General features: G+C 43.6%; 1 protein-coding gene across 5 annotated transcripts in view; it reads left to right on the top strand.

Moving 5' to 3' along the window:
- Window positions 1-18,392, top strand: part of LOC124144629 (centriolin-like) — a 120,618-nt gene that overhangs the window by 13,652 nt on the left and 88,574 nt on the right. For all 5 annotated transcript variants that reach the window (XM_048389941.1, XM_048389942.1, XM_048389944.1 and 2 more), the window contains exons 6-13: window positions 495-688; window positions 2,099-2,227; window positions 2,713-2,947; window positions 4,746-4,912; window positions 8,504-8,641; window positions 10,914-11,067; window positions 13,054-13,274; window positions 17,167-17,343. In XM_048389941.1, the coding sequence (XP_048245898.1) occupies window positions 495-688; window positions 2,099-2,227; window positions 2,713-2,947; window positions 4,746-4,912; window positions 8,504-8,641; window positions 10,914-11,067; window positions 13,054-13,274; window positions 17,167-17,343 (1,415 nt within the window). The remainder of the gene's footprint in view (window positions 1-494; window positions 689-2,098; window positions 2,228-2,712; window positions 2,948-4,745; window positions 4,913-8,503; window positions 8,642-10,913; window positions 11,068-13,053; window positions 13,275-17,166; window positions 17,344-18,392) is intronic.

An 18,392-nucleotide genomic window follows, 5' to 3' on the forward strand; every position in this document is an offset into this window, starting at 1 on the left:
GCAGTCATAACATGTAAGATTGAACACCCTCTCTTCTCCTGACATGGTGGCTAAGTGGGAAAACTGCCCCCTCCTGCCTCCTGTCCCCTCCCTCCTCCTGCCCCTCCTCCTGCCCCCTCCTGCCTCCTGCCCCCTCCTGCCCCCTCCCTCCTCCTGCCCCTCTCCTGCCCCCCTCCTGCCCGCCTCCTGCCCCCCTCCTGCCTCCTGCCCCCCTCCTGCCTCCTGCCCCCCTCCCTCTGCCCCTCTCCAGCCCCCTCCTGCCCCCCTTCTGCCCCCCTCCTGTCTCCTACCCCCCTCCTGCCCCCCTCCTGTCTCCTGCCCCCCTCCTGCCCGCCTCCTGCCTGCCCCCTGCCCCCTGCCCCCCTCCCTCCTCCTGCCTCCTGTCCACTCCCTCCTCCTGCCCCTCTCCTGCCCCCTCCTGCCCCCTCCCTTGCTACCCAGTCCCTCTACTCCATCTCCCCCTCTCTGACTACATGTACACTGATTGGTTCCAGGAGAGTTGGAGAAGCTGGAGAAACAGCTTGAGCAGGAGGAGGTGAGGAGCAGGCGGCTGGAGGAGAGCCACAACAAGTCCCTGCAGGAGAAGTCCCTGCAGGAGGCCACCACCAAGGAGATGAAGGTCAAGGACATGGCACGCCAAGGCCAGGTGTCGGAGCTACAGAGAGAGTTAGAGGTCAAGAATGACCTGGTGAGTATGTCCTCCCTCTTCTGTAGCTTACCATCAATACACCATTGTATACACTGTGTTATCTCATCAACCATGAAATGTGGTTATTTCAGCAAGCAAATATCATTAAAATGAGGACGTTTTTAAAACAAGGATCTCAAATCAACCCAACTCAGTTCATCAACGAGTGTCACCAGATTACTGGTTATATCTTCTTGAAGTAATCTTTGGAGGGTCAGTTTCCACCACAGTTCAAGGGAGTTCTGTCCCCTGCTTGTGCCAGGTTCCAGTGATCTGGGCTCAAATCCCAGATCTGTCTGGTTTGTCCGCTCCAAACTATTGTCAATGAGTTTCACCAGAGTGGTAAACATCTATGCCACGATATAGGGCTGTAAAGATTCACCGATACCTACAATATCATAGATCCCTAGGTACACACGATACTTGAATCGTCAGTTTGTGAGATTGTGATTGTCTATAAATAGAACAGTTATAGAGTTACCCCCCATAATTGAAGAAGTGTAAGCAAGTGTATGCTGTAAGCATGGCAGAACACAAGGATGAGGACATGCTGACTAACTGGTAATAACCATCCCTTCATTTAAAACTGTTTTCTTCTTGTGGTTTTCTTTAAGGTTTTTGAGATAACAATAACTAAATGTATGAAGAAACAGGTTTTAGAGCTGTATTTCATCATTTCTTACTATTTGGTGTCATTCCCTATCGTGATACCAATCAAGATACTAGGTGATACTCAGCTCTACTACGATGTAATCGTCCAGTGAAGATGTGGGTAAGAAAAGGTCTTCAGCAACCCATGCTTGCCATTAAGGCAACTATGCTTGTCCTAGGAGGCGACTAACAGGAACGGGTGGTCAGGCTCGCTGACTTGGTCGATGCATGTCATCGTATCCCAATTGTGTGGATCGATGCTCATGATGTCAATCACTGGACTGTCTGGTCCAGACTCGATTATTTACAGACCGCCGTCATATAGCTGGAATATTGCTGAGTGCGGCGTTAAACAACAAAGAAACAAAACAAACAGACGATGTAATCAAATATTGTTCACAGAGGGAATAACCCAGTCTTATTCAGTAGTCCCTATAACAATGTGGGGGCACAGTTGGCCCTGTCGTCTAAGGCGCCGCGATTCTCTGTGCAGAGTTGCGTCCCTTGGGCACGCCAGAAACCTATGACTGGGATTCGAATCCCAGTTCTCCCCGATTATGTTTCTAGATTTGTCAGCACCATACCCGTGCTCGTGGGTTTCACCTAAGTGGTAAACGTCTGAGACCTGCATCACTTCGGGCCTTCCTCCCACATTAAGCTGACACGCCGCAATATAACTGGAATACTGTTAAAAGCGGCGTTATACCCACCTCACTCACTCACAATAACAATGTTGCACCTGTGTGCTTGTGTTGGCAGCTGAAGAAGAAGACGAGTGAGCTGAACAAGGCGTGTGAGAAGCACTACCAGCTGGAGCAGGAACTGGCCTTCTACAAGATAGACTCCAAGTTCCACAGTCTCAGTGAAGTCCCTCGCCCCCAGATCTTGGTAGGTGTCTGTTTAGGCAAAGTCACAAGAATGTCTCTATGAGACCTTTGCTTTTTGTTTAACGTCGCATTCAGCAATATTCTAGCTGATTATGGCATCCTGAAAATAAGCCAGGACCAGACAATCCAGTGACTGATATTGCATCTTCCCGAGGCAAGGGAGTTGCTGACTGAAAAAGTCGTGCTACAGCATGGATGTGTACCAGCGGAATTGTCTCCCCACTTTGGCTTCAAAAACCTCAAAAGTATGTTTTTCTAAGCGACTGGCAGTGAAGAAGGTGACCTTTCCTTCAAGGTCACAGGACAGCGGCGGTGGTCATAACAGGTGGGACTAAAGAACAACAGTTTATTTCTTCACCCAGGACCATCGCCGTTATGCTGTCTCTTCTTCTTGTCATAGGTAAGCAGTGAACGCATTAAGGAGTAATGCAGGATAAGTATACATATTTAGATTTGACTCATTATGTATTAAATTGTTCTTGCCAGGACGATGATGATGATAACAGTGGACTCCTGGATGAGAGCCCGTACATCGGCCGAGCCCGCTACAAGGCCAACCAGTATTCCCAGGAAGGGTCACTGCTGGCCACGCCCCAGAAAATACAGATCCACTCCATTGCATCCTCCCCTGCCACGCCCGCGCAGCGACCCGAGGGGCTGGGGCAGTATCACCAGGCGCTCACAGCGCAGGTTGTAGACAAACAGCGGGAGATACAACTCGGTAGGTCTTCCCCGGGGAGAGATTTTATATATATAGAATACTAAACGAGCTCCCGTGTAATACCAATTTTATGAAACGAGTGAATAGTTCTGGTATCTGACGAGCGAAAGCGAGTCAGATACCACAACTATTCACGAGTTTCATAAAATTGGTTTTACACGAGAGCGAGTTTAGTATTTTATTTATTACTTGTCATTTATAATGTTTTTAGAATTATACTGTTGAGTGTAAATAGGCTGACACCTACACGATCCATGGCATAATCCAATTGAGTTTAACAGAATAATACTTCAAACACGTCAAAAGTTGAAACGTATGAATTTAATATCATACAATGGTCCACCTTTAGAATTCAGGCGTTCGTCCCACAAAATTATCGTAGTGCTAAGGCTATCACAACTCACATAATTTAACTTAGACTAAAGACTCTCGTTGCGCTAGAGTACGATCGCCTTGTGGAACGGGGCCTTGCAGCTCAAAGTTTACAATGACGTCACAATACCCGATGACGTAATTTGTTGAATTTTGTTGCAAGATCCATCGGCGAAACAATGCCATGTGACGTCAGCCTAGCAACAAGGTTGCTGGGGTCATCGAGTGTGCATAAGCTCCTCCCAGTGATCTATCATCTCCACACACAATGTCGTTGAATACGCCAAGGGATGTTGAGAGCTTTCAATATTTGTTCGTGAAACGTGTTCCGAGAGTACATAAGCACGCGTTTTGGTATTACACAATGTGTAATAAAGCTGTATGTTTATTAAACGGGTGATCTCTTCACGGGAAAGTAATATAGAGAGATTACTACATGAGTGTCTGTCAAACACCATTTATCTTACGAGTTGTTTTAAAAGGTATTCAATGAGCAAATGCGAGTTAGATTCGTTTTGAAACAAGTTGTAAATTACATAGTATCTGACAAGCATGAGTGCAATAATATGTTTTTTCACACTCAGAAACCGCACCATTTTAGGATCGTATTATGCATATTTTGTTTATTCTCATGATCATAGTGGCACAGTGATACATAACGGTCATTAGTGAGATCATCTGGCCACCTGCTTACTACCCATACCTACTGTGACCCCCCAAAATATAAGTTTCTGCCATATTTGTGGATTATCGAGGTGATGATGATACTGCAAACAGGTCAAGACCAAAGGACATTTATTAGCCATAAAGTTTCAACACAGATGTAGGTGAATTTGACTGAAGCATGACTAACTCATCAATGAATTACACTCGGGAAAGTAGTCCGTCATAATTTGACCTTTGGTCATCACCGTGGAGTAGCCAATCACAGACCTGGAATTCCATGTTTGATACTAGTTATCTCAAATGGGTTGCTGACCCGTGAAGAACCGGGGTAGAATAGGTCTTCAGCAGCCCAAGCTTGTCGAAAGAGGCGACTAACGGGAGCGGTCTCTCTCTCTCTCTCTCTCTCTCTCTCTCTCCCTCCCTCCCTCCCTCTCTCTCTCTCTCTCTCTCTCTCTCTCTCTCTCTCTCTCTTCTCTCTCTCTCTCTCTCTCTCTCTCTCTCTCTCTCTCTCTCTCTCTCTCCCTGAAGATGGGCAGAAATCTCACCCACTGTTGAACACAAATCTCACGTCATTTTGTACCTTGATGGCAGTCTGGAGCCTGAAGCCTATGATGCTAATAGCCAAGTTCAGGCTAGCAGCCTCAACAGTTTTGGGCACTGAGTGTTATCACATGGAGAGTTTGAGGTCAATGTGAAAATGAACTGTTAATATACCCAACAGTATCATGAAATGTTAGAATTGTTACTTCTTTTTGTTCAGCTGAAGATCGATTGCAAAGCCTCCAGTCCAATCTGAGCACCACGGAGGATAAGTTGGTTCGAGCGACACAGGAACTGAAGAAGATGTCAGAACGCAAGACACCGGAGCCTTTCCGTGATGACAACAAGTATAAGATCAGACAGAGGCTGGCCAAGAAGATGAAGACGGTGAGCTGGCCAAATCCTTGTATTAGAGTGACAGAGAGATGGTTAAGGTCTAAACAGCATGCTTAAAATATGTACCCTTGCTTGAAAACACACATAGAAATCAGATTCTTTTAGAAAAATGGTTATTACAGGACTTCGTGATAAATGTTCATGTTGGAACACTTAAATTCCCAAAGGCAAACCAAAACACCATTAGGAGTTGAGCATCTTGTGGCACACAGGAGGGATTTATGTTTATAATACAAATAGGTTTGGCTTTAAATCTGATTGTTACGTATATTGAATAATTATATGTACTGCACAAAAATGTTACCGGTAGGTATCTTGAATATTTTTGTGGGAATATTTTTATGAAATTGTGTTGCTCAGTCTTCAGGCCAAAAAATACACATGCAAAATATTCATGATCTGTAACTTTTTTTGTTCAATATACTGTAAATCTTGATATTAACGCGAGCGTGAATTAAATGCGAAAATGCGAATGGTCTTTGCTCGCATTATTAAACATCACATTTATATCAACAATAAGACATTTTGGATTGCAGAAATAACAACTTATACATCTGCTGAAAACAAACAACTATGTATTCCACATCACTGTTTATTGAGCAGCACTTGTTACAAGTATATAAACAATGTCATTCAAACACTAATTACATCCTGTGAATTGTCACTGCTGGGGTCAAGACAAGCGTTCTACTCACTCATGTCATCACTGATCACACCTGCAAGTCCAGACAGACGCCACCCAACACGGTCTTTGCTCTTTGCGACATCAAAGGCCGACACGAGCCAGCGCACATGTATCGTTTTAGCTGAAGTACTCTACTCAGCGTTAATAAGCGGTGCTATTTGGTGTGTGATTGGATTAATGTAAGGTTGGATTAAGTTGAGGATTCTCCTGTAAATCTGACAGAGGACATTTTGTTTAGATAGAAATCCACTGATGCTTGAGAGGAGGGGGTGTCGCATTCATATTGAGTCGCATTTTTGGCTAGGGGCCAGTGGTCGCATTCTTTTGGAGACGCATTAATTTCATGTTTTACAGTATTAAAGTAACATGGTTTAGAGGAGGTGTGTTTTTCATACATATTTGCTTGTGAAATTCCAGTCATTGAGTGAAAGTAATATCGTGCACTCTGTAGGGCTGGGACGAGTCCAAATTTACTATCCGGGTACCCACCCTGCTATTACCCGACCCTACCCGGGTACCCACCCTGCTATTACTCGACCCTACCCGGGTACCTACGATAGACTTAAGAGTTGGGTACAAAATGACCGATTTGACCGTAGCCCTGGCAGAATGTACAGAGATACACATATATACAACGATCAGGTCATGCATACACTGAAGTTGACTGAAATTTTATCTTTATTCAGACCTTTAAAAGTCAGAAGGAACGGGTGCATTGTCAGAAAGAAGTGCGGACATTAGAGACTTGAAGTGTTGCCATAGAGATCTAGATAATTTTTGTCGTTAAACAATATGTCACATGACTAGCCACGGGTCAAGGGAGTCCTGTGGGTACACGGGGCCTGCTCAGTACCCACCTGACCGGGTCACAGCCCCAGCGCTATGTCAGGTAGCTGTCAAAACAGTTGGCGGAGTCCTGTGGGTACCCGGGGCCTACTCAGTACCCACCTGACCCGGGTCCCAGCCCCAGCACTATGTCAGGTAGCTGTCAAAACAGTTGGCGGAGTCCTGTGGGTACCCGGGGCCTACTCAGTACCCACCTGACCCGGGTCCCAGCCCCAGCACTATGTCAGGTAGCTGTCAAAACAGTTGGCGGAGTCCTGTGGGTCCCTGGGGCCTACTCAGTACCCAGCGCTATGTCAGGTAGCTGTCAAAACAGTTGGCGGAGTCCTGTGGGTACCCGGGGCCTACTCAGTACCCACCTGACCCGGGTCCCAGCCCCAGCACTATGTCAGGTAGCTGTCAAAACAGTTGGCGGAGTCCTGTGGGTACCCGGGGCCTACTCAGTACCCACCTGACCCGGGTCCCAGCCCCAGCACTATGTCAGGTAGCTGTCAAAACAGTTGGCGGAGTCCTGTGGGTACCCGGGGCCTACTCAGTACCCACCTGACCCGGGTCCCAGCTCCAGCACTATGTCAGGTAGCTGTCAAAACAGTTGGCGGAGTCCTGTGGGTACCCGGGGCCTACTCAGTACCCACCTGACCCGGGTCCCAGCTCCAGCACTATGTCAGGTAGCTGTCAAAACAGTTGGGGGAGTCCTGTGGGTCCCTGGGGCCTACTCAGTACCCATCTGACCCGGGTCACAGCCCCAGCACTATGTCAGGTAGCTGTCAAAACAGTTGGCGGAGTCCTGTGGGTACCTAGGGCCTACTCAGTACCCACCTGACCCAGGTCACAGCCCCAGCACTATGTCAGGTAGCTGTCAAAACAGTTGGCGGAGTCCTGTTGGTCCCTGGGGCCTACTCAGTACCCACCTGACCCGGGTCACAGCCCTAGCACTATGTCAGGTAGCTGTCAAAACAGTTGGCGGAGTCCTGTGGGTACCCGGGGCCTACTCAGTACCCACCTGACCCGGGTCCCAGCCCCAGCACTATGTCAGGTAGCTGTCAAAACAGTTGGCGGAGTCCTGTTGGTCCCTGGGGCCTACTCAGTACCCACCTGACCCGGGTCACAGCCCTAGCACTATGTCAGGTAGCTGTCAAAACAGTTGGCGGAGTCCTGTGGGTACCCGGGGCCTACTCAGTACCCACCTGACCCGGGTCCCAGCCCTAGCACTATGTCAGGTAGCTGTCAAAACAGTTGGCGGAGTCCTGTGGGTACCCGGGGCCTACTCAGTACCCACCTGACCCGGGTCCCAGCCCCAGCACTATGTCAGGTAGCTGTCAAAACAGTTGGCGGAGTCCTGTGGGTACCCGGGGCCTACTCAGTACCCACCTGACCCGGGTCCCAGCCCTAGCACTATGTCAGTTGACTTTCTTCATTGCTGGAACACTGTCAGCAACAAGTGTTTATGTTGGAAGGGTTTATCAGAGCTGTGGACTTTTATCTCCCACCTCACTTTCTTCCTCCTCCCACATTTAGCTGATGAATATTGTAAACATTAGTGTGAAATACAATCTCATTAAAATCAGATCTAAGTTCTCGCTACCGCTAAACAGAGATCGGAGGACATCCCATTAGGGGGCACGTCCGAATGACCTTTCATCCAACCAATCAGTGCGTCCCTTACCAGATCATGTGACAGTCAGAATGTGATATCTTATCATGCAACCTTAAAAACTTTAACACGGGGTATTCCAAACGATAGTTACAGGTTTAACGACTGAATCTATACAATCTAGACTATCTATCAGCCATTCGAGAATGTTCTTTTGTTGATGTTTCAAATTTTTAAGCGAGAATTTGTCAAAATATGTTTCGCAGTGTAGTTGCCAATTTAAAATTAGTGCCTTAAAGCACGTGAAAGCTGCCTTCTGATTGGCTAATGTCGACTTCTTGTCAGTCGTTCCATTGGTCAGTCAAAGTTCGCGCAAGGTGGGTCTAAAGTGACCTGTAATGGGATGTCCTCAGATCTTTGTTTAGCGGTAGTAATATAATATTTCCATAATTTTGTGCAGGTGAATGAGATGCGTGATAGCGCAACCCAGATGGAGACCGAGATTGACCGCCGCCAACAGAAGGTGCAGGAGAACAAGGGCAAGGTTGCTCGCCTCAAGGAGCAGATCACACATCTAAACACGGGTGACCCAAACATTGTAAGTTGTATTATTGACCTCAAGGAGCAGATCGTACATCTAAACACGGGTGACCCAAACATCGTAAGTTGTGTTATTGACCTCAAGGAGCAGATCGCACATCTAAACATGGGTGACCCAAACATTGTAAGTTGTGTTTATTGACCTCAAGGAGCAGATCGCACATCTAAACACGGGTGACCCAAACATCGTAAGTTGTGTTATTGACCTCAAGGAACAGATCGTACATCTAAACACGGGTGACCCAAACATCGTAAGTTGTGTTATTGACCTCAAGGAGCAGATCGTACATCTAAACACGGGTGACCCAAACAAGGTAAGTTGTGTTATTGACCTCAAGGAGCAGATCGTACATCTAAACATGGGTGACCCAAACATTGTAAGTTGTGTTTATTGACCTCAAGGAGCAGATCGCACATCTAAACACGGGTGACCCAAACATCGTAAGTTGTGTTATTGACCTCAAGGAACAGATCGTACATCTAAACACGGGTGACCCAAACATCGTAAGTTGTGTTATTGACCTCAAGGAACAGATCGTACATCTAAACACGGGTGACCCAAACATTGTAAGTTGTGTTATTGACCTCAAGGAACAGATCGTACATCTAAACACGGGTGACCCAAACATCGTAAGTTGTGTTATTGACCTCAAGGAACAGATTGTACATCTAAACACGGGTGACCCAAACATTGTAAGTTGTGTTATTGACCTCAAGGAGCAGATCGTACATCTAAACACGGGTGACCCAAACATTGTAAGTTGTGTTATTGACCTCAAGGAGCAGATCGTACATCTAAACACGGGTGACCCAAACAAGGTAAGTTGTGTTATTGACCTCAAGGAGCAGATCGCACATCTAAACACGGGTGACCCAAACATCGTAAGTTGTGTTATTGACCTCAAGGAGCAGACCGCACATCTAAACACGGGTGACCCAAACATTGTAAGTTGTGTTATTGACCTCAAGGAGCAGATCGCACATCTAAACATGGGTGACCCAAACATTGTAAGTTGTGTTATTGACCTCAAGGAGCAGATCGAACATCTCCGATCAATAGTATCGATTTCAGATAGGAATATTGATAGTTTCGATTGTATTTACCATATCAATAAGATGCATGCAGGATTACAGGACCAGTGCCGATTTCTAACACTGAAATGTCCACTCTGTCTAGCTGTCATCAAGGCTATGCCAAAGATTTCATCACAATCCTGCGATAAGACGTTGTTCTTGCTTGCCAATTTTCAGAGATGCCGTAGATTCAGAGATGTGAAACTTCTAATTTGGGAGATAAACATACTGTGTTTACAATGTAAATCTAGGTAACCTGTAGACTTAACCACACTTCATTGAATTTGTAATCGAATGTGCAGTCAATTTTGATTACATTTACTTCCCAAAATGTTTTGCCACACATAGCTTGTATATTGTAGTAACTGCATCGCTTCATTTTGTAACCTATATTTGTTCGTAGCTTTATTTCATTGAAAAATGGGGCATGGTTCGCCCAGTCGTCTAAGGCGCTGCAATTCGCTGTGCAGAGTTGCTTCCCTTGGACGCACCAGAAACCAATAATTGTAGGGGTCGAATCCTGGTTTGCCCCGATTATGTTTCCAGGTTTGTCAGCACCATAATTGTTCTTGTGGGTTTCACCGAAGTTGAGACCTCTGAGACCTTAATGACATAAGGATTACGTCTCAAATTTAGCTGACACGCCGTGATATTACTGGAATACTGTTAAGAGTGGCGTTAAACACAACTCACTCACTCACTCACTCACTCACTCACTCACTCACTCACTCACTCACTCATTGAGAAAGAAGTATGTTTCTGTAGTGATGCAGAAGTCAAACCAGTTGTTTCAGTCTGTTTGTTTCGTTAGTTTCAGAGGTGGTTATTATGAACTGAAACCTGACCAATTGGAATTGAGCATTTTCCCACTTCAAGGTTGAGACATACCCCTAGAATAGGTCTTCAGCAACCCATGCTTGCCGGAAAAGGCGACTAACAGGATCGGGTGGTCAGGCTCGCTGACTTGGTTGATTCATGTCATTGATCCCAATTGCATGGATCGATGCTCATGATATTAATCACTGGATTGTCTGGTCCAGACTCGATTATTTACAGACCGCCGTCATATAGCTGGAATATTGCCAGGGGCGTTAAACAACAAACAAACCAACCAACCCCTGGCTGCGTGACTCCCACAGTTAGCTGTCCTTCATAACATCATACACAAATGACTGATTCTAATGTTGCCATGGCAGCCGAAGAAGAAGGCGGAGATGGTGGACAAGGAGCAGCAGATCTCGGAGGACAACCACGTGTACAGCGAGCTGCAGAACCAGCTCCAGGACATGCTGCAGACGGTTGCCAGGGAAACCGCAGACATCAAGAAGCTGGAACAGCAGCTCAATGAAGGTAGTGTACAGGCAGCATCACTGATGTGGCTTTGTCATCATGTGTGTTGGTGTTTGCTACGTGTGTCTCTTTCTGTCATTGTCTGTGGTGAGGTGAGGTGAAATGAAACCCATTAAGATCCGGGTTAGAATATGCCTTCAGCAACCCATGCTTGCCGTAAAAGGCAACATTGTTTGTTGTAAGAGCCGACTAACGGGATCAGGTGGTCAGGCTCGCTGACTTGGGTGATGCATGTCATCATATCCCAATTGCGTAGATCGATGCTCATGACATCAATCACTGGATTGTCTGGTCCAGACTCAATTATTTATAGACCGCCGTCAAATAGGTGGAATATTGCTGAGTGCGGCGTTAAACAAGAAACAGACGAAACGAAATGAAATGAGGTGAAATGAAATGGAGTTTTATGTCATGTCCAAGATTATTGCACTTATGTAGCGACGTGCATGCATGTGTGTGTGTGGCTGCTTGTACTAGTTCGGACTGATGCCAGCGGCAGGGTAACAAGAAACATCTTTTTACTTTTACTTTTGGTATGACATGGCTTGGGATCAAAGCCCAGACTTTCTGCTGTTTCGGGCAGACACTCTTCGACTAGACCGCAGAGGCGGTCCATTGTCTATAGGGTTTCAATGGTAGAACTGACTCTGTGGTAGAACTGTGATCGATGGTGCCAATAGGTCCATGATTATGATCCGTGATCTACCAGGACCTTGCCTGCTGTAACAATTCACTGACACCTACGATATCATCTATGTTAAGGTACACACGATACTTGAATTGTCTGTTTGTGATATCGCGATGCTCTATAAATAGAACAGAATCTGATAGAGTTACCTCTCGAAATGGCAGAAGTAGAATAGCGCTGCCAGAAGCATGGCAGAATACGAGAATGTGATGGCTGAAAACATATTGACTAACCATCCCTTCATTTGAAACTGTTTTGTTCTTGTGATTTTTTTGGTAAAGTTTTTGAGATAACAATACATAAATTTATGAAGAAAGAGGTTTTAGAGCTGTATTTCAGTGATTTTATTATTTCTTACTCTTTGATGTGGTGTATCATGATACCAGTAGTATCGTTAGTTCGTATCGTGATACAAATCGCCAGACACCAGGCAATACTCAGCTCAAGTTCACAGATTTCTCCAAAGCAGTAAAAGTCATTGATATGATTCTTGGACTAATCTCCCAGACACAATCTGACAGAAATACTATCACTCACTCAGGTGGCATCCATCTTCCTGAGGCAAGGGAGTTATCTGACTATAGAAGTCCAGTTTCCACCCTTGCCGAACTAGGCTGGTAATACGGAGTTACGTTTTGGACTAACGAGTCAATGCATAGTCCAATCAAAATTGCACACCTAAATCAAAATCTGGTTTGTAAACGGTTGTGTAGATTTCGATCTATTGCAGGATTTGCAAAGCATGTGCAGTGCCAACTCATTGTCAGCAGATATTTTCCAAATCTTTTCATGTTTTTAATCAAGGTGCTCAAGTGATTTGATGCATTTCGCGATGTAAGACCGGTTTTATCACAATATAGATCTTGATTATTGATCAGATCGTCCTGACTTGGCGCAACCATTTTGTGTGAAGCAAATGCAAGTGATACGAGAGGTAGCATCTGATTGGTCCATAGAAGAGGCTTAGAAGGGACATAACTGGTAATAGCCACTGATGGCACTACGATCGAGCCCAGTAATTCCAGTCTAGTTCGGTAAGGGTTGAAACTGGACTTTTAAAGTCAGTTTACTCTCTTGCCTCAGGAAGATGGGTAGCATTGTGCCCAAGTCATCCAAGGTGCCAAGTTTCGATGTGCAGAGTTGCACCCCTTAGGCACATCTGGATCCTCTGATCTAAATCTGTCAGCACCTTTCCATTACCTGCTAAAGTAGAAATCAGCCATGGTCTCTTTTGATTCTGTTTATTTGTTGTTTAATGCTGCAACAAACAAACAAACAAACAAACACGATTCCTTCAGAGCGTATCGAGGCGAACGAGGAGCTGCGGCAGGAGCTGGATGATGTGGTGGACGGGCTCCAGGGCTACCTGCAGAATGTCAAGGACCAGAGTGTCCGGCAGAAGGAGGACTTCGAGCAGTTGGTCAAGGAGAAGGAGGGCCTGGAGGAGCGGGTGCGACGTCTGGATGCAGAACTCAAGATCATTGACAGGGAGGCTGAAGAGAGTCAGGCGTGGCAGAAGGTCAGTTGAAATTATCAGACTTGATCTACAGTTACTCCTGTTTTTTGGCTGCATCTATTTTTCAATATATTGTAACAAATATACTTAACCAGATGTTTATTCCTTGAATACTGTACATCTGGAAAGTTTTGTGAGAGGAAAGTACTGTGAGTTTCCATTTCATCATACCCCTGCCTCCGTATCAAATATAACCTGCAAAAGTAGCTGTGATATTTGGTAATCTTAAGAGGGTGTTGCAAACCTTTCCAGTAATTTCATGGCACAAAGACTTACAGATTTACAGTGGTAAGGCCATAATGAATTAATATTTTAGATATTTATTCTGGACGGTCTCACATTATCTTAGACCCGTGAAGATCCAGGGTAGAATAGGTCTTCAGCAACACATGCTTGCTGTAAAAGGTGACTATGCTTGTCGTAAGAGGCGACTAACGGGATCGGGTGGTCAGACTAGCTGACTTGGTTGATGCATGTCATCAATCTCAGTTGCGTGGATCGATGCTCATGACATCAATCACTGGTTTGTCTGGTCCAGATTCGATTATTTTACAGACCGCCGTCATATATCTGGAATATTGCTGAGTGCGGCTTTAAACAACAAACAAACAAACAAACACATTATCTTATTGTCCCGATTCCTACAGATGATTGTTAGACTTATAGTGTGGACAGTGGTTGTTTTTTTTGCTTGTTGAAACCAAATAAACAGTTGTGTACCACTAACCTGGGAAAGGGCCTCCCCACATATACAAGCACACAAACTCCTATTGCCTTGGTTCTAAGGCACCGCCTGCATCATCAGAAAGTCTGACGCATGTTTCGTTTTTATTTCCATTTAAAAAAATAAAATTGAAAAATTCCTAATACTTAAATGGGGCATGGGTGGCCCAGTTGTCTAAGGTGCCGCAATTCGCTGTGCAGAGTTGCATCCCTTGGGCACGCCAGAAACCTATGATTGTGGGTTCAAATCCCGGTTCACCCCGATTATGTTTGTTGGTTTGTCAGCACCATACCCGTGCTCGTGGGTTTCACCGAAGTGGTAAATGTCTAAGACTTGCATCACTTTGGGCTTTCCTCCCACATTAAGCTGACACGTCGTGATATAACTGGAATACTGTTAAAAGCGGCGTTAAACCCAACTCACCCAAAGCTTTATTGATTATTTGTTTGTACAAGTAAGGGGGCTTGGATCAAACTGATCACCTAAAACCCCCATTGAATGTCAATCCTGGGCCCTTGACCTTTTGATTGAAGAGCCATTTACTGCGAACCTACATTATGTTATCATATGACCTTGACCCATCAGCATTTATCAACCTCTTTGTCAGGAGAGCTACACAAAGGGGCAGATAACCTCTGATAAGCTGAATGCATGTTTCATAGCTAGCCTGCAATGTTTGGCACTGAGAATAGTGTTAGGGGCTAATCATGAACTCTGTCGTTAAGCCCATGAAAATAAACCAGGACATTGTCAGACAATGGTCATAACGGTGTGAGAAATTCCTGGAGAATAGCACGGTCGTAATGATCAAGGATTTACAATAGACAATATAAGGTACGACCTAATGCTTTGAGGGTTTCTGAAGAAGGCTTTGAGAAATTGACTTTGGGTTTTGAAAGTCAAGGTTTGCACAGAATAGGAAAGGCCTTGAATTTGCCAGTCCATTGTTAACATGGGGTATTCATGTACGTATTACAGTTATTTTGTACTCTACTAATACATGATGACATTATGTAGATAAGGAGATGTCTATTTTTCAAAGGTTTAAAAACAATAAACAATGGCTGTCTTTGATCATCTTACATGTGGATATCATTACAGGAATGTTAGAGAGTGAGCACACACTCACTCATAAAGTTGCTGACAAATGACACTAGAATAGTGGCTTTTTTCTGATGTGTTCAAAGGCTTTACTTATTTCAGAAATAACTGCCTTTCATTGAACTAGAAACAGGATCTAGTACTCTAAATCATGAAATTTATGAGTCTCCAAAAGAATGCGACCGCTGGGCCCTTGTAAAAAATGCGACTCAATATGAATGCGACATCCCCTGCTCTCAAGCATCACTGGATTTATATATGTATTGAGTATCATCATCATCATCATCATTATTATGTAGAAAATGTCCTCTGTTTACAGGAGAATCCTCACCTTAATCCAACCTTACATTAATCCAATCACACACCAAATAGCACCGCTTATTAGCGCTGAGTAGAGTACTTCCGCTAAAACAATACATGCGCGCTGGCTCTTGTTGGCTTTTGACGCAGTCACAAAGAACAAAGACACTGCAGTTCTCTGTGCAGAGTTGTGTCCCTTTTGCTGCCAGGATCAGCTGATTACTGGGATTGATCTAAATCACCTGAGGTTGATATCCGGCTCAAGGTCTGCAGCAAAGGTTGATAAATCCCAAATTGAAATTAAAGATATCCCATGTCAGGTAGAAGATAGGTTTAACTTTGTATGTTATACCTCTGCATTTGCAGCTCAGTTCCCATCATTGCATTGAATTCAACATATCATTGCATTGAATTCAACATATCATTGCATTGAATTCAACATATCATTGCATTGAATTCAACATATCATTGCATTGAATTCAACATATTGGATTGAATTCAACATATCATTGCATTGAATTCAACATATCATTGCATTGAATTCAACATATCATTGCATTGAATTCAACATATCATTGCATTGAATTCAACATATTGCATTGAATTCAACATATCATTGTATTGAATTCAACATGTCATTGCATTGAATTCACCTTTAGATTACCTCTGGATGTATGAAAAAATTCAAATGATTTTACAGGAACATTTTTTCCAAATTTCCCAACCAATGACACTTTGTTGACAAATCCTTGGATGTTGGGATGAAGGCCTTGTCTTGCCCTGATCTTTACTGGCTCATAGCAGTGTTTAATTAGCACGCCAGACTTGTCTGACCCCTGAAAATAAAGTGCCGTGAAAATTAAGTGCCTGACACAGAGCTCCAGATAAGCTTTTGTTGTTGTGGGTATTTTACCCATGCATTTTAAAATCATTGGGTATCTGTTATTCTATCTGTTACCCACTAGGTTTTACACATGTGGGTAATTAAGTTAAATATTTAGACACACTATTCATCTAGTCATCTAGTCCCTGCAAACTGGTGTCGTGTGGGTTCGAGAGCTTTATAGGACTCCAAAATACCACGATACTTCCACGAGAAAGTGTGATGGCAAATGATCGTGATGTAACTGGTTGACGGAATGCCCGTTAATAATTTCAAAATAAGTTGCTGATTTGCTAATCGAATACGCAGGTTTACTTTACAATATTTAGATGATACGCACAAGTTTTATTTTTGCAGCTTATCTGTAATGTTCGTTGCCTTTTTGATACGCTTGGATTTTATTTTACTGCGTATTTCTGTATTTCTGAAGCGTATTTTATGCAGATACACAGCTTATCTGGAGCTCTGCAGACAAGTGGAAACATATAATTTTGTTGCCCTCAAGCATGTATGTTAATCGGCAGTATTAACTTTGAAACTTATGTGTGTCGTGTGTTTGTCAGCTGTTGATGAAGTACCTGACTAGTCATTTTTCTAGTCTGCACATCTCCCATTAGGTGTTGCTTCAGTTAATGATTTGTTTTGATTGGTTGTTGTTTAACGCCGCACACAGCAATATTCCAGATATATAACGGCAGTCTGTAAATAATCAAGTCTGGACCAGACAATCCAGTGATTAACATCATGAGCATTGATCCACGCAAATTGGATCGATGACATGCTTCAAACCAAGTCAGCGAGTCTGACCACCCGATCCCGTTAGTCGACAAACAAACAAACATAAACGCTAGACTCAACTCCCTCACTCACCCATCCTCTCCCTGCAGCGCCTGGGGGACACGGAGCAGCAGCTGCAGCAGGCACACGACCTCAACAAGTCGCTGAACGACCAGCTGCACCGGAGCCGGCAGCTGGACCCCGAGCTACAGGACAGGCTGGAACATGCTGAGATGGAGGCTCGTAACCTGCGCAGAAGTCTCAATGACACTGAAAAACGATCCCAGGTACCTTGATGTTTGTTGGTGAGATTGTCTGAAAAATAATAAATAAGTTTGTATTCAAATGTTCCTCTCTACATAAGTTTGGATGTATATTTGTGTGTATGTTTTGAAGTTGATATGTTTCTTTTGAAGTCTGTATGTTTGTATGTTAGTTTGTAATGATGATTATATGTAGCTTATATGTTAGTTTGTATTTATATGTCGTTTGTATTAAAGTTTTTATGTGTAAGTCGGTATGTAAGTCTAAATGTAAGTCTGTATGTAATAATGTCTGTATGTAATTCTGTAAGTTTCTATAATCGTTTTCATGCAAGTCGGTATGTAATTTCGTCTGTATGTAAGTTTGTATGTAATTACATCTGTAGTAAGTCTGTAAGTAATTACATCTGTAGTAAGTCTGTATATAATTACATCTGTAGTAAGTCTGTATATAATTACATCTGTAGTAAGTCTGTATATAATTACATCTGTAGTAAGTCTGTATATAATTACATCTGTAGTAAGTCTGTATATAATTACATCTGTAGTAAGCCTGTATATAATTACATCTGTAGTAAGTCTGTATATAATTACATCTGTAGTAAGTCTGTATGTAATTATGTATGTATGTATGTATGTATGTATGTATGTATGTATGTATGTATGTATGTATGTATGAATGTATGTATGTATGTAAGTCTGTATGTAATTAAGTCTGTATGTATGTATGTAAGTCTGTATGTAATAATGTCTGTATGTAAGTATGTATGTAATGTCTGTAAGTCTGTATGTAATAATGTCTGTATGTAAGTCTGTATGTAACTACGTCTGTATGTAAGTCTGTATGTAATAATGTCTGTATGTAACTACGTCTGTATGTAATTATGTCTGTATGTAACTACGTCTGTATGTAACTCTGTATGTAATTATGTCTGTATGTAACTACGTCTGTATGTAACTCTGTATGTAACTACATCTGTATGTAATTACGTCTGTATGTAACTACATCTGTATGTAACTACATCTGTATGTAATTATGTCTGTATGTAACTACATCTGTATGTAACTACAGT

The sequence above is a fragment of the Haliotis rufescens genome, unplaced genomic scaffold (genome assembly GCF_023055435.1).
Source record: "Haliotis rufescens isolate VD_foot unplaced genomic scaffold, xgHalRufe1.0.p SCAF_8, whole genome shotgun sequence".
Lineage (NCBI taxonomy): Eukaryota > Metazoa > Mollusca > Gastropoda > Lepetellida > Haliotidae > Haliotis > Haliotis rufescens.